This window comes from Gracilinanus agilis, chromosome 3, assembly GCF_016433145.1.
Source record: "Gracilinanus agilis isolate LMUSP501 chromosome 3, AgileGrace, whole genome shotgun sequence".
Lineage (NCBI taxonomy): Eukaryota > Metazoa > Chordata > Mammalia > Didelphimorphia > Didelphidae > Gracilinanus > Gracilinanus agilis.
In genome coordinates, this window is record NC_058132.1 from 159,719,368 (window position 1) to 159,735,509 (window position 16,142).

The window sequence follows — 16,142 nt, forward strand, 5'->3', positions numbered from 1 at the left end:
CCCAGTTTCTTTCACTGATTCTTATATGACATAGTTTAAAATCTCCTTACTCTTATAATACGCTCCCTTCTTAAGGTAGATTCTAGTTTTTGGGACTTTTTCCTACCAAGGGATGGATCGTAATGGAACACAATAGAATACAGATTGATCATTTCAGTTGGCTTCTGCCCAGGGGACCGACTTTTTGTGTTCACTTTTCTCTCTTTGCTTAGTTGCTGGGAAATATCCAGAGACTCCCTGCCCCACCCCACCCCCCAATACTAATAGCCTTGCTAAGATACGTGTAAGGCAGTTTCTCCATCTTATTGATACTCCCTTGGGGAATGGTGAGCCTGTCAATGCCTATTGACAAATTACACCAGAATTAAAGTTTTCTGAGAAAAGGGACAGGATGCTTTGGAGGTAGTCTATAGTGCTTAGTATAGGCATATGAACAAACATTGGGTACATGTTATCCATGTTTTCTGTGCTGCTTGAGAGAGCCCAGCATCCAGCAGCTATTCCAGATGGGCACAGACATTCAGTTGGCTGTTTCCCCTGTGAGGCCATTTGCCCAAAGCAAATGGGAGATTTAACCTGCTCTAAGGGGAAACAAGAAAACTTGGCTCCAGGGCCCAGGGGAAGGTTCTGCTTTCTGGCTTGGATCATGAAACGGAAGAGCCTCTTCTGGGTTTCCCTAAACACCTGGAACTGATTTGGGTTTTGCCCTGACTCAGTAAAGTTTGCTGAGGTGGAGGAGGAGGGAATAGGAAAGAAATAAATCCAGCGATTAAAAATAGCTTTCTCATGTCAGGTGCCTGACTGAATTTGGGAAAACTCATTGGAACTCCTTTGTCTGGCAGGTCTGAGTTCTTGCTGCCGAATTACAACTGCTTTCATTTGTTTTTCCTGCTCCCCACCATGTAATGGTCAAGGGCTCATTGGAACCATGTGTGAGTCTAGTGAGTCACCAAATCCTCAGCACTTCAGTGGGAATAATGTGTTAAAACTCCTTTTGGGGAAGGGGAGGGAGATGGACTGAGGTCACTTCCTACAGATGTTAAATCCACTTCTATCTGGAGGTTTCTTTCTCAGGCTACTTTTCAAGGACCAGATGATTTTTCTGTAAAGTCTAGGATGTGTGCTGACTTCTCTTAGAACCATTCTTTTTGTCACAGAGCAGCTTCCTTCTAAGAAGTGGCATCTTCCTCCAAGTTGGCATGTTGCATCCAAACAGTGTGAATTTCCGTCAGTGGTTGTGTGGACTGGCAATGGAGCCCAAGAGGTTGTAACCAGAGACCCAAGTTTGCATTTTTGGTCATGTCAGGTCATCAGAAGGTGAAATGGGGATTATCTGTCCATCCTTTTCTTGCCTCCTTTTGAGTAACGTTCTGCTGACTGGGGACTTTAGAAAAGGTTGAGAAAGGTGTCAAAAATCATTAGCATGTTATTTGAAAGAAGAGACAAAAAGTGCAAATTGTACTAAGGGAAATGTGACAGACTCATTGGTGCTGGGTATTTTGGGGTCTTTTGCCTGGAGCAGGTGCATGACTGGACTGCTGAAACAATGAGACATATATCATACATCAACATAAGGGAATACTTCCTAAAAATCAGAATTATCTAAAAGTAGAATGGACCAGCCTGGGAAGTAGTGATTTGCCCGTAATTGGAACTCTTTAGACAAAGACTGGATGATCAATAGTTATAGCTATTGTGGAGTGGGTTTCTATTCAGATCCAGGTTGGTCCCTGAGTTTCTTCCCAACTCTGAGCCTCTGTGATGCTGAGATATTGCAGCCAAGTGTTATAATTGTTTTTCCAGTGTTTTCTCCTCCACAATCTTTGTTCCTCTTGCTTTTGATACACGAAATGACAAAAGGATTATAGCATGAGATTTAGATGGAGGGAGTAGAATGAAACATTATTTTCCCTGTCTTGAATCATTGCAATCTAGAAACTTTATGGATCCTCTCATGCTTTTTGTTCTAGTGGTGATTTTCCAGCAAAGATGCTGCTCTCCTTAACCAGAATAGGTCTGAGGATGGAGGTGGAGAAAGGGCGCTATATCTAAGTTTTGTTACAGACCATTTCACGTTCAACTTTTTTTTCTATCCATCTGACAAACAAGAGGTAATGAAAGTAGGCAGTTCTAGAATACTCATTTATAATAGAAATAATATTTTGCACAGGTAGACCTCTACAGAGTTACACAATACTCCTAGGAAGTATGTATACCTATTCTACAGATGACAAAGCTGAGGTCCATAGAAATAAAGAGATTTGCCAAATGTTATGTAGCAGACAGAACCGAGATTCAAACTTGGCTCACTTAGGTTTATAAATTAGCTATTCTTTTACTCAAATTCAAATTTTCTTTTTTCATTGAACTTTCCTTAAGATGGGCAAATCTCAAAGATGACAATTATAGAGATAAGTTTTTCTTCATCTTGGGCATGTGTAGCCTAGTTGTACCAGGCCAAAACAAAGCCTCAAATATTTCTTATATCATGTTGTTTTTTTATGATTTCTATCCCCTTTTTAACTGATTTGTGCTTCTGGAATTAACACTCAGGTACATTTATTAGCTCATTTCATTTGTGAAATTTGGGAACATGGATCAATATCATCATTTTTGGCCAAGGGAATTATTAGGTAGTCTCATTTTTAACAATTTGATTTAAAACAATTTCTCCCGAATTGCTTCTTGAGTTATATGAATCTCAGTCACAAGAGCTGGGTGGATGAACGTAGGAACACAATCTGAAAAGAAAGACATGAAAAAAAATCAACATTTTTTCTGCCTTCTTGATGTAATAAGTTTTTTCTCTCTGGATTTATTGCTATCAAGTAAGTGTTCATGCAAAATTTTTTCTTTGAAGTAACCATGAGATACAGAGACAGTGAGACAAAGAGATAGACAGATAGAGAGAGAGACAGAGAACCATAGTGGAAGAATTTGTCTTGGGTTGGAGAAGTTGAGTTAGACCATTTCTGAGGCAAAGTTAGAGTTCACTAGGACCAGTTTGGTGAATTGTCAGATCCTCCCAGCAGCTGAGGATCTCAGTAGAGTCTTGATACAGAACATGTCCTCTAACTTTGCAATACTGAAGCCTTTTCTTTAGAGCCTTATCCATTCCAATAGAGCAACTGCCCATTCAATAATTCACTCATTATGAAATATTTATAGGTACCAGAAAGCTTCTTCATGGTTCCTTTTTATTTAATATCTATTTGAAAAACAAAATAAAACAAGAAAACTCCCCAAAATTGGTTCTATGAGCCACAAGTTGTACAATTCCTAATTCAAGTGACCCAGAAAGGTGAACCCAGTAAAGAAAAATGGTATAACCTACCTCCTAATTCCCTTTTTATTCATATGCTTCAAAGGCCAGTTCAATATGATTCTGGGTCTCAGCACTAAGAAGGAATTGGATTCTTCAGAGAGTCTCATTTGCAAAGACATTGAGGAACAAGATCCCTGCCTCTTTTTAGGGTTCAGTTCTCAGAACTTTTCCTTATTTCCTGCAAAACAAGAACATATTCCCTTCTTATTAGGAAGGTATCATGCCAGCCATGTTCTAAGGGATTGTGTAAGTGCTGGGTTAAAGTTTTTAGCTTTTTCTTACCCTCCAGCATGTAGGAAGAGGGAGACTATAAAGCAGGGTTATGGAAGAACAGAGATAGAGCCAGTGTCTGACACATCAGGTAGCCATACAATTCCTGTGATTGTCTTGTGGGATCATTCATTGCCCTGCATCAAGTGATTCCTTGGGGAGAGATGGGAGAAGGAATCTCGCTGGGTTTGGGAAATAGTCCCACATCATATTCAAAGTCATCACAGACTGAGATTCTGTATAGCATTGGTGACATGTAGCTTCCTGATTTGAAGAACATTAAAAAAAAAAAAAAAAGACATGCTGAAGCCTCTTAATGGGTTCTTTGAAACCAAACAATTCTTATCCTGAGTTACATGTGAGTGAATTGAAACCCTTGTTTTACATTACCCTTGAAATATGCATGAAGTAGGGAGGGGGAAAAACTTGTTTGAAATTTGACTAAAATTAAAAAAAGATGTTTTGCTGCTTTCAGAATGCCATTCACTTATCCTGGCTCATCCATGTGGACAGACACCTTATAAATTGCCTCTGCTTGGACATACAGTTTTCATAGAATAAAGACCTAGAGACCATTTACTTACCAATTTCTCTAGAGCAACAATAATTATATTGTTAATAATAATAACAGAATAACAAAAATAGTAGCTAGAGCACATTTATATAGTAAGGCACTTTTCATCTTAATTCGCTTAATCTTAGAATAAGAGCCATGCATGGTTAACATAGATTTGAGGATGAGAAAGTTAGGCCAGAGTTTAAAAGAAGAGGCCAAGGCTTTTAATGCTAGAGACCAAACCTTGAAAGTAGGAAGATTTGGGGGGTTCAAAGTGCTCCTCTGATGCAAAATGGCTTTGTGACTCCGGGATGGGCACTAAACATCTTAGTTGCAAAGAAGGTGCTGCTCTGAATTGGTAGAGAGTTTCCTGGGCCAGTGAAATCACTAGTCTATCCTCTATCCTTTTATGAATTGCCAGCAGAATTCACTTTACTATTTTCTTTCTGGAGATTATTGAGATTCATGACCATCAGAAGTGTCCTTAGTTCTTTGAGACAAATACCTTCTCCAAATTGGAAATATTGAATAATCTTCTTAATGCTACAACTCTGCTTGTGTCACTTACTTATTTGAAAAATATTAATGGCTCCCTATTGCCCAGCAAAGGAAGTCAAAATGTTTTAGTCTGGTGCAGCTCAAGCTGTCCCATCTTCCCCAGAACTCCTCTCTGGAAGCCATCTCTTCATTGTTTCACTCTTTCCAATACTTTCTACTTCTTAGGCACACTTATCATATTCTAATTTGTATCGTAATCATTCATGATGTTCTAATACTAATATTATAATTATTCAGAATAAGACAGGGATCCTATCTTATTGATCATTTTTGCATATACTTCTTCCCCTCCCTTCAGAACATAGCATAATATCTTGAATATAATTGGTGCTTAAAATAAAGTAGGAATCATTAAAGGCAAGTGAATGTTTCTGGTAGGTTTGCAAATTTATTAATTTGTTTTGGTAAATGATAGACTTCTGTATCTTTCCATCAAACAGAGATAGAAATATTTAATGACATCATTCTAAAGAAAAAAATCTAGAATGAACTGAAATGATTCTTCCAGAATGTATGATAATGATCCTTTGAGAGAGGTGATAAAACCTGAGCACACTGTTGCTCCCTCCATATTCATTTCTCAGCCTATATTTGATTCTCACTATTGTTCTTAATCAGTATAATGATTAACACGAACCAGGTAATATAGTAGTTTTCCTTTGTGATTTCACAGAAGAGTCTATTTACTTATAAGCATGCTTATAAAATATGCTTGCTGATAAACATACTTATTAATTTGTAATTTGAGGCACAAAAGCAAAACCACTGCTGTGTATGTTTATGCTTATGTTATGTGTGTTTATTAGCTGTACTTATGGTACAGTTAATACTTTTCATCCTTTAGAAATGCTGCTAAAGCTCTGACCTCAACTGCCTGAATCCTTTGGGATCAAGGTTTGATGATATAATTCGTAAGGAGCTCAAGTCCAAGTGCAGGTGTCCCCAGTGGGTTTGGATAGCTCTTTCATCAGCAGGGTCATTAGATATTTTCCAAGAGAGATGTGGCATTTTCTATTCAATCAAAGAAGCAGAGTTGGGCTCAGCCTCTGGAGCCCATCCTGCAGCTGTAGCTAACAAGGTGGTAACTGGGTATGTTGGTGATGGCATTGAAGTGGATGGGTAAAAATAATCCCAGCTGCTTCCTATGAAGGGAATGACCAAGAACCTGGAAATGCAAGCTCTCCGGGCAGGAAGCAACAACCCGAGGAAAAAATTGTCAGCTCAGCAGCATTGTCCAGACCTTTACTTTGGATTCGGTTATAAGATGCTAAAGCTAAGGAGCCCCTTTTCGATGTCTGTTGAACCTCTGTGTTTCTCCTTCCTCCTCAATTACCCTGTGTCCTTCTCCCCTTCCAGGGGTCAGGTTTCCCCAACTCTTCTGTTTGGTAAAAGCCTCTTGGCTGACTTCACCCTTCAGCTCCACTTGGCAATCAGCTGCAGACCCACTACTCCACCATTTGGCCTGGCCTATATTTTCCACATGTGCTGTCCAGTCCAACTTCCGCCTTCAGTAAAGTCCTTTTCATCGAGTCATAAATCTGAAGAAAGGAGATGGAGGAAAAAACAAAACAAAACACAACTTACAAGGCCTAAAATCACCAATTTGGGAAAGGACTAGGAGTGAAGAGAGGGAAGTTAACCACTTCCATACCGGAACAATTCCATTGAACTAGTACATTTATTTAGATTCTGGTGTACCTTTTTATTATTGAATTTTTTTTCTCTAAAAATAGAAATTGCCTTTGCCCTTGGGCACAGCTTTCTGGTTGCCTATAGGGTACTAGGCTCTAGTGACAAGGTCTCAGTTTCAAAGGTCAAAAGTTTCTGGATCAGCCTCATTGCCGATATATTTTTTAAAAAGCATCTGTGTGTGTGTGTGTGTGTGTATGTGTGTATTTATGTATTTCTTAGTGACTCACTTACTGATTGCTCATTGTTTGAAGGACTGATGTTTATGTAATCACCATACCCCCCCCCCCACTCCCCCTGCCTTACAATCTGGGATTTTCCATCTTTTGTCAGCCTTCCTGGAGGATTGTTGATTTTTCCATTAGATTTTAAGGCATGTCCCAGAGTGACCCAAACTAAAACCACTCCCTGGGACTTTAGGACCCCCAGTACTGGAACAAGACTTGGGACAATAACTATATCAATTCTTCTTTCCCTTTGGGAACAATACGTAGACCCTCAACAGTTTCCTTGCAGCTTTGCTAATGGCAAATAGCAGAGACAACAGTTGTTTCAAGTATTCTCTTGTATTGGAGTCTCCCTTCACTTTGAGAATTACAGATGGTATTTTTGTTCCAGTTGCCCCCCCCCCCAAACTAATAGCACCTAATGAACTAAGGCTTCATTTAATTCTCTGAAATCTAACGGTTGATAATTAGGAGTGCTCTTATTTAGCCTATCTCATACTTTCAGCTCCACCAGTTTCACAATAATGACCAAAGATTCCAGGTTAGGGTAGGGCAAGTGACCTCTGACATTAAAGTGGATTGGTGCCAAGGTCTAAGAGAAGTTATCCCAGTAAAGCTAGAAGACATTTCCTAATCTTTCTGCTTTACTTATTAGCGTGTCATAAATTGTACTTTTGGTTGAACTCAAAGGTATTTTATTTCACCCAGACATCTATGTTCTTTTAGTCAAGGCGTCATAGAATTAAAGCTGGAAGGGACCTTAGGGATAATATATTCCCACTTCTTATATAGATGGGAAAACTGAGTCCCAGGAAGCAGAAATGAATTTGCCTTCTCAAAGTAACTAGTTAATAACGTGATTTCAAACTCAGGTTTTCTACCTCCAGACTAGTCTACTTTGCTGTTATGTGTCAAACTACTTCACTTAATGCTACAGGGGCTAGGTGGTGATGCATAGGAAGGACGATGCATAAACAAAGGAAATGATGAATAACCTCACACTTAAGAAGCTCCAGTTTGTCTAACTTCCAGCCTTATTTCACCTTCCTCTCCTACAGGTACTCTATATCCTGGACATTTTAGCCTTCTAGCTTGGTTTTCAAAGTCCATATCCCATCCCATATGCTTTCATTCTTGGGAAACCTTTCTGCAATTGTATACGACATCCCTCATCCTTGAAATGCAATCCCTCTCATCTTCACCTTTCAAAATCCCTGTTTTCTGTCATGACTCACCTTTGGGTGTCACTTCCTTTATAAAACCTTTCCCAGTTATTAACTTTTCATCTCTACTCTCCTATGGAAAATACAATTTTCTTCCTCAAATTCTTCTCCCTTCCCCTAAGTTACCTTATATTTATTAGGTACATCCTGGCACATAGTAGGCATTTAATAAGTGTTTATTGATTGATATTCTTAGTAAAAGGAAGACACTAATATTTTTATGGTTAGATTTGCCAGCGTCTAGCACAGAACTTTGTACGTAGATGTTTCATATGTGGATTGATTAAATTGGAATGGAATAAAATTGCTCTGGCAGTGATTAGATATTCTATAGTCTATATAAGGTCCAAGATATATTTGTTCATAGAAATAATTCCAAGTAGATGTATATTTATTTTTTATAATTTAAAAAATATTTTTATTTTTGGTCAGGACCTGAGACACTGGCTGTCCAGGAATTGGGGTGAGGAAATTTCTTTCTGTGTATATTGATTATTACTCTACAACTTAGAGTCTTAGGGAATTTCTTGGGGCACTAGAAGTCTGAGCCACAGAGCTAACATACATCAGAGATGAAGCTTGAACCGAAGATCTTTCCTGCTCTAAAGCTTGATCTCCATTCATTAGACTATACTGACTCTTTGATGTCTCATGTATTTCCTCTAAATTTAAACCAAGTGTTTCTTTGACTTTCCGCCCCTTTCTTTAGTCCTTTCTGTAACCAAGAGCCTCCTGGGCTGGCTATTTATTTATTCATTATTTAATTCTGATTATTGAATTTGTTTGTATTCTTTCTGCTTCTTACAGATATGGAATGTGCAGATGTTCCCCTCTTAACTCCAAGCAGTAAAGAAATGATGTCACAGGCACTGAAAGCCACTTTCAGTGGTTTCACTAAAGAGCAGCAACGGCTGGGAATTCCCAAAGGTATGCCTTATGCTTTCATTCTTGGGAAAAGAATGGTTGGGCCTACAGCCTGTTGGAATATATGGTATTCATGCCATCAGTCTTTTCCCAGCAACTCTCACCCCCTCTCAACCATTAGCTTTCTGAGAGACCAGGAATGTTTAACATCTCATCATCTCTGAAAGTCTCCAGTGCTATCTTGCATGGTCACTCTCTTTCTTTTTTTCTTCCCCTTTTGACCAGACATGATTTTATCAGGGTGGGAAATTTCTGGAAAGGGATGTCTTCAACTAATGCAGATCATCACCTTGTCTTCAACTTGTATTTTTAGAAAGTTGCCTGGGGGGGGGCATCTAGGGGTTAAGGGACTTACCCAGGGTCAAGCATCCAATATGTCAGAGACAGGACTTGAACTTGGAGGTTCCTGACTCGGAGACCCACTGTTTCTTTATCCACTATTACACACTGCCTCTCTGTGTTCATCCTTTATCATCTTTGGGACCATTGCAAGATGTTCCTTGGCCGGATTGTGTCACAGAAGCCAGAATTACTTTGGGCCCTGTTGTTTTCTATCTTTGAAATCTCTATACTGTTAGAAGAAATATATATGACTTGCTCATGTCAAACTTATGGATCTTATTTGGAAATAGATTATGGAAAGATAGGAAAGAGAAATAGAGAAGACTTCATTAAGCCTTTGCAGAAGAAGAAGATATGGAGAACTTGAAAACACTTAGCACAGTGCCTGGCATAAAGTTAGTGCTTAACAAAAACTTATTCCAGGGCAGGTAGGTGGTACAGTGGATGGAGTAACAGGCCTGGAGTTGGGAGGACCTTGGTTTCAAATCAGGCTTCAGATACTTCCCAGCTGTCACCCCAAGCTTAACCCCAATCCCTTGGCCCTTGCCCTTCTGTCTTAGAATTGGTACTAAGACAGAAGTTAGGTTTAAAAAAATAAAAATTTCTTCCCTGTCTTCCCATATAAATTCATCCTCATATACCACTTTACCATAGATGGTAATCCAATACAGGATAATGTGGTTACCAATCATACTGAATTTCCATTTGTAAACCAAAGTGGCAGAGAGAAACCAAAGTGAGATTTTGATGTTGAGCATGCTATGCCTACTACATTTTATCTTCCCTCACATTGTTGCTGTTCATCAAGGATTGGTGTGCTTATGGGAACTTGGAGTCATGACTAATATTTTGAGAATTATGAAATCTGAGTTGAGGTTAGAGGAAGGGGTTTGTGTATTCTTTGGAGGATACTTTGCACAATCTAGTCATTTTACAGTAATATTATTATGATTATTATTCAAATATCTATCTCTGTCATGAATGTTATTAAAATAATAATAAAATTAAAAATAAGAACTGTAGTTTAAAAGAGAGATGGAAGACAGAGCAAAGAAAGATGTACTTTGAAATAGTCATGGAAAAAAAAAGCATTTTATCCACATGTTTAGGACATCAAAGTGATTAGGGTAAGTCTAATAGAAGTAAGGCAGTCAGAAGACTAATACATCTTGAATCTGGAATTGTTATTTTCTGTTCATATTTCATTTTCATTGATGAATGTGTCTAGATTGATGAAGGGTAGAGGATACTCTAAGTATGTTAGTTATAGATGGATTATGGCATTCTCCTAGTTGGTAAAATGGGAGAACTATAAAAATAAGGTGGGAATCATACAGGGGTGGGGAAGAATATCCAAAAAATAGCATTGATAACTGATTTGTAAGTTTTATCTATAAAATAGTTTTTCCCCTATTTATTGGCTTCTAAAATGAATAATGTGGTCATAATATTTGCTGAGCTCCATTTATTAGAACTCAGTAGAGCAAGTGGCAGAAACAAAGGATTAAAAGATAAACCTGCTGGATTGTTGTCTTCTCTTCCAGATCCCCGGCAATGGACAGAAACCCATGTTCGTGACTGGGTAATGTGGGCAGTGAATGAGTTCAGCCTGAAAGGTGTGAACTTCCAGAAGTTCTGCATGAGTGGAGCTGCCCTTTGTGCTTTGGGCAAAGACTGCTTCTTGGAACTGGCCCCAGATTTTGTTGGTGACATCTTATGGGAGCATCTAGAGATCCTACAGAAAGGTAACAAAGCAGGGAATGACTGGGGTTGGTGGAAACCAATTTGGGGGTTAGAGATGTGAGAACCAGTAAATCTATGTTGATATCACTGGGTATCCATTCAGATAAGGTTGAATAGAGTTCAAATGACCATAGTGCCTAATAATTTGATCATAGTACCTTATTTTCATGTAATCATTTGATAGTAAAATGTGAATTTAAAAGTATGAATTTAGATAGTAAACCTTAAAGGGTTTAGTAGACTCTAAAGCCTTAGAGTTCTTTTGGGGTCTTTAGGTGCATATATGGCATCTAATCTTGCTCAAGAAAGGGCAAAATTCTTAGGATCTGTCCCCTTTCTGCCCTTACTTGATTTGCTCGTCTTTCATGGGGAAAGGGAAAACATCTTTCTCATAGCAAGGTCTACAGCCTCTTGTTCTTCTCTTCACACCCTTGGCCATATAGATGGAGAAAAATGGATCAAAACATGTTTGACTACTTGAAAGTACTTTGAAATATGCCTTTCTTAATCATTTTTTCCTGGCTTCTAAATCCTTGGCTGCCTCTAGATCCATAGTGAATTTATGGAGCTCTGCTTTCCAGTGTCTTCAGAGCTCTTTGTAAGGATGTGACTTTATTTCTGAGCTAGAGCAAAGTTTTATTCCTTAACTTCTTTTAAAACTTAGGGCCCTATCCATAGCACTGATCTCTAACCTAAGGCATTAAATTTTTTTTCCGAAAAACAAAAACAAAAACTGTTTACAGTCTGAACATACACATGTAATTTATGACACTGACCCTATTCAGCCCTCCTGCCTTACCTTTCTCTTTTCCAATACATTCAGCAATCAGCAGTGATCCACATCTAATCACATCTATCAGAGGGCTTGTATCATTGGGGTTCACCAGCAGGTCAAGACTGTCAACCATTCACCTGACTCTAATTGGAAGAGTCCAGTGTTACCTTTCCCATCTGGGATAGGAACAGTGGGTCACCTTGGGACATGGTGTTGCAACCTTGTAATGACATGGTCTCCCCTACTAACTCCTTCCAACCTTTTAGGACCAAGTGACTCATGTACCACAGTCCTGGCTGAGTATAGAAATGGCAGCAGGAGGCAAACTTGGGTGTTTTTACTCTTATTTTTCTGAATTTCTTCTTAAAATAAATTGCTGTTACCAGCAGTCAGCAGTGCCCTCCAGCTGACTGTAAGGCTAGAAGCCGGCTGCCCTCTCTAACCCAGTCCCACCCTTTCCCTGTGGTCACCAGTTCTAGCCCTTGGCAGACTCTGGGGGAGGGGGAAAAACTCAGGATTAGCACTTTTATTTTACACAAGACCTTGCTTTGTTCAAGGATATTTTCCATTCTGCAGTGCCCAGGCGAGAGACCCAAATTAGATTCCTGTGGGGGTAAAATGGTTATCCTTAGCTCTTTTCTCTAGCGTTTGCAAAACAAACAAACAAACAAATAAATGAATAAGTGAATAAGTAAATGAATTATGAAGCAAGCAGTAAAGAAATGGATACATTTTTTGTTTCCTCTGCTCTAATAGACCAACATACAGCTGTACAGACTTTCCTGATACCTTAATAGACTCACCATGTACATAGTGAAATGAATGCCCAGTTAATTGAAGGAAAATATGCAGCAGGCACATAATTCAATCCACCAAATCAGAAGCCATTTACTAGAAGATTATTATTTGCCAGCTGTTGTGCTAGGCACTGAGGACTCAAAGATAAAAATATACTGAATCTCTACCCTCAAGAAGCTCATATTCTATAGGGAGGAAATAATACTTATAGTTGGTGTACTAATGTGTTAATATAATAGCAAGTTTGACCAGACTTGACAATTAAAATGCACTCTACTAATGTAATTCTTGACCTCTTTCTGGCTGCTAAAATGGAATTGATAGGATTTGAGTAAGGTTTAATGTTTTTTTTCTCAATGGTAATGTTATAGGTAGCTGGGAAGACCCATTCACCCTTTCAGGCCTCTTGAAGATCACAGCATTATCTGGTTGCTATGGCTATTTCCCACCAGGAAAACTGGACTGGACTTAGATTTAATGTATTTTTCATACAAAAATGTGATCATTTGAATTGTCTTTTCATTAAAAGGTTCAGTAAAATAAGACTCTTGGCCAGGACAAAGTAGAGTTGAACCATGGTTGTTTATTTGTAAGCATTTGGCAAAGAAGCTATAATTAAAAACTATCAAAACCCTGCAAGAATAGAACCTAAATGTTTGGAAAGGGAAGGGTGTAAGGCTGAGGGGCAAAGGGTGCTGCTTTTGTCTTGATCTGATAAGTCACAAAAGCATGAGTTTAATCATTCTGTTTGAATTTGAAACTATTTCCCTGTGCAGGTATGGGCCTGTCTGTCACCTGTAACCTTTTCAGCCCAACATATTATCAGATATCTGAAGCAAAAACTCCCAACAACCTTCTCCCTCATCCCTCCCTAAAAATAAAACAAAACAATGCCGCAACACACACACAATTCTAATTCTACCTCATTTGCCTAGCATAAACTAATTGAAAATAAAATCAGATACCCTTATGACAGAATTGACATGGAGTTTGATTCCAGTCTAGCTGTAGGATTATAAATTGATAGTAGCCACTCTTAGCAAATCTTTTTCATCATTAGTGTTTCATTTTTTCTTTTCTAGTTGTTAAGGATTTAATTTTCTGTTTTTGTAGGTATTTTAGTTTTCTTTCTTCTTAATTGGAATTAGTTACATCTCAAGTTTGATATACCATACCAGCATCCTATTTGATCGTATATCTGAAATATTAGGTCAAGATAAAACACCCAGGCATCTTTTTTATAAGGTGATTAAAACTGGCACCCAAGATTACCAAGAGAATCTATGGAATCTGCATGCTTGAAGACCCTTGAAAATGAGAAAGATGACCCTCCTTCTTAAATGATTCAAAGGATTGCTTGCCTGACTAAATGGTTTCTTTCTTTACATTCTGGCCCTTCAGCTGCATAATAGTAAATTCTGCCAATTTCAACTTAGGTTGAGGGCCTGAATTTCTTTCTGACCTCAGGAAATCACTTGATACTTTCCAGGATCCTAAGTCTGATTTTAGAGCTACTGAAATAATAAAATTAAACGCCCTTTTGTGACTAGTGACCTCACTTCAGACAAGCCTTAGGGCTTGGGGGGTGTGGGGAAGGCCTAGAACAGTAGCCTCAATGATTGAAAATGCTGATTTCATAAAAGGAGTTGAGCTCACCATGGTGCTTGCATCCAAGATCCTTTTGGGCCAAACATTGCTTTTCTGTTGACTTTTTCCTTTTCTTATCTGCTGCAGAGGACATGAAGCCATATCAAGTTAGTGGAGTCAACTCTGCCTATCCAGAGACCCGCTATACCTCGGATTACTTCATTAGTAAGTCCAGCATCCTACTTGTTCGTGACTTTTGTGCTTTGTGTGATATGAGCCTAGGGGGAAAAATTCCTACCTTGATAGCCCTTTATCCTTCTTGATAATTCTGGAGGAAGTGGAAGACTTTTCCTGTGATCATTTTTACAACAGCCTTTCTGCTTCTTAAATTACACTGGTTTTGGATGGCAGGAAAAAAGCTGCCTCATCTGCCTATAGGCTGGACTGGTCCCATAGGAGAGGGTCAGAAGCTCTGTGAATGAATGTTTACTTATCCAGGACTTCAGGGCTTGCTTACATTAATATTTTCCTTTGGGGATGAATTTCCTTTAAGATCTCTATCCTGTGTGATGGGATCAATCAGTCATGAAATATTTATTGGACCCTTCCTAAGTTAAAAAGGACTTGGGATAGGATGGGATAGGAGGGATATTTAAAAATGGCAAGGCTGTTCTTACCCTCTAGGAACTTACAGTTTAGTTGAGGTGATAAAATGGACAGGAATCAAGATAACCAAGACAGCAAGTGTAAAAAAAATTAGTATAGAGAATGGGATTGTAGAGCTCTGTATAGGAGTCATCTAATTCAACTTCTAGTAGATGGGGGCTTAAGGATGTACATCATAAATGAAATGGCAAGTTGTTGCTTGGATGTAGGTTGGATGGGTAAGGAAAAGAAGGCTGATTTACCATTAAAAATACCTTGACACAGATGCGGACTCGAAACAACCACACCAATGCAACTAACAACAATTTGGAAATAGGCCCTGAACAAGGACACATGTTACAACCAATGAAAATGTGCGTCAGCCATGGGTGGGGGGATAGCGGGGGGGTGAAGGGGAAAGTAGGGGCATAAAGCATGTAAACATGTTAAAAATGAATATTAATAAATGTTTAAAAATATGTTGACACAACCCAACTTATTTGAATAGTTAGAGAAATAACATGGTTAAATGGACAGCGAGGCTAATGGGGAAATATTGATAATAGAAGGGTTGTTATAAGGTTCAAATGAGAGAATTTATATAAAATGCTTTGAAAACTTTAAAGTTTTATAATAATTTATAATAATCTAATAATATTTATATTTATATAAAATCTCATATTTATATAAACAGCATATAATTATATATGTAAAGTAATTCATAATAATGTAATAATTTATAAAAATTTATAATATTTATATTTACATAAGATTTTATATTTGTATAAATCACATACAAATATATGTAATTTTTAATAATTTAATAATTTATAATGATAATAATTACATTTGAATTTGCAATTCAAATGTAGTTTTTATTTTATTATTATTTATTTTGTTTACTTTTACTAATTCTGCACAACTCTTCTCAGAAGTCTTGTATGTATAGGGGAAACCAAAATTCAGCTAAGTCCAGTGACTCACTCAAGATCGCATAGCAAATAAACAATAGAAATATGAGAGCTTGGAGTCAAAGCTTCCACTGTATTTTATGGATAGAATCAGGAACTTCACTTTGCCTTTTATTCTTTCAGAAGATAAGAGCTAGAAGGGAACTTCAAGATTATTTATCCAACTCCCCTTATTTTATGTAGGTGACTTGCTCAGAATCACACAGTTAGTCAGTGACAGAACTGGTCTTCTGACTCCAGCTCTAGTGATCTCCACCATACTGTCTCCTTCCTTGTGGAGGTGACCATCCTCCTGCTTGAGGAGTAGATTTAGGAATGTGTACCATACAGCTTTAAATCTTAATGGAGAAAGAAAGACCCTGTTTTGTCTCTTCAAGGAGTCTGTGTTCTAATGGAGGGAGATGACACATAAATAGACAGAAAATGCAGGTGGATGGAAAATGAGCTCAGAGGGGAGGGTACTAGCAGTTAGAGGAGAAGGAGTGGAGATTTGCTTGTTCTAAATACAG

At 38.2% G+C, this 16,142-nt stretch overlaps 1 protein-coding gene across 4 annotated transcripts in view; it reads left to right on the forward strand.

The window, feature by feature from the left end:
• Nucleotides 1-16,142, forward strand: part of ETS1 (ETS proto-oncogene 1, transcription factor) — a 182,295-nt gene that overhangs the window by 134,531 nt on the left and 31,622 nt on the right. For 3 of the 4 annotated variants that reach the window (XM_044668336.1, XM_044668337.1, XM_044668338.1), the window contains 3 exons: nt 8,656-8,775; nt 10,659-10,859; nt 14,165-14,242. The exons of the other annotated variant lie outside the window; for it this stretch is intronic. In XM_044668336.1, coding sequence (XP_044524271.1) covers nt 8,656-8,775; nt 10,659-10,859; nt 14,165-14,242 — 399 coding nt within the window. The remainder of the gene's footprint in view (nt 1-8,655; nt 8,776-10,658; nt 10,860-14,164; nt 14,243-16,142) is intronic. 4 annotated transcript variants of the gene reach the window in all.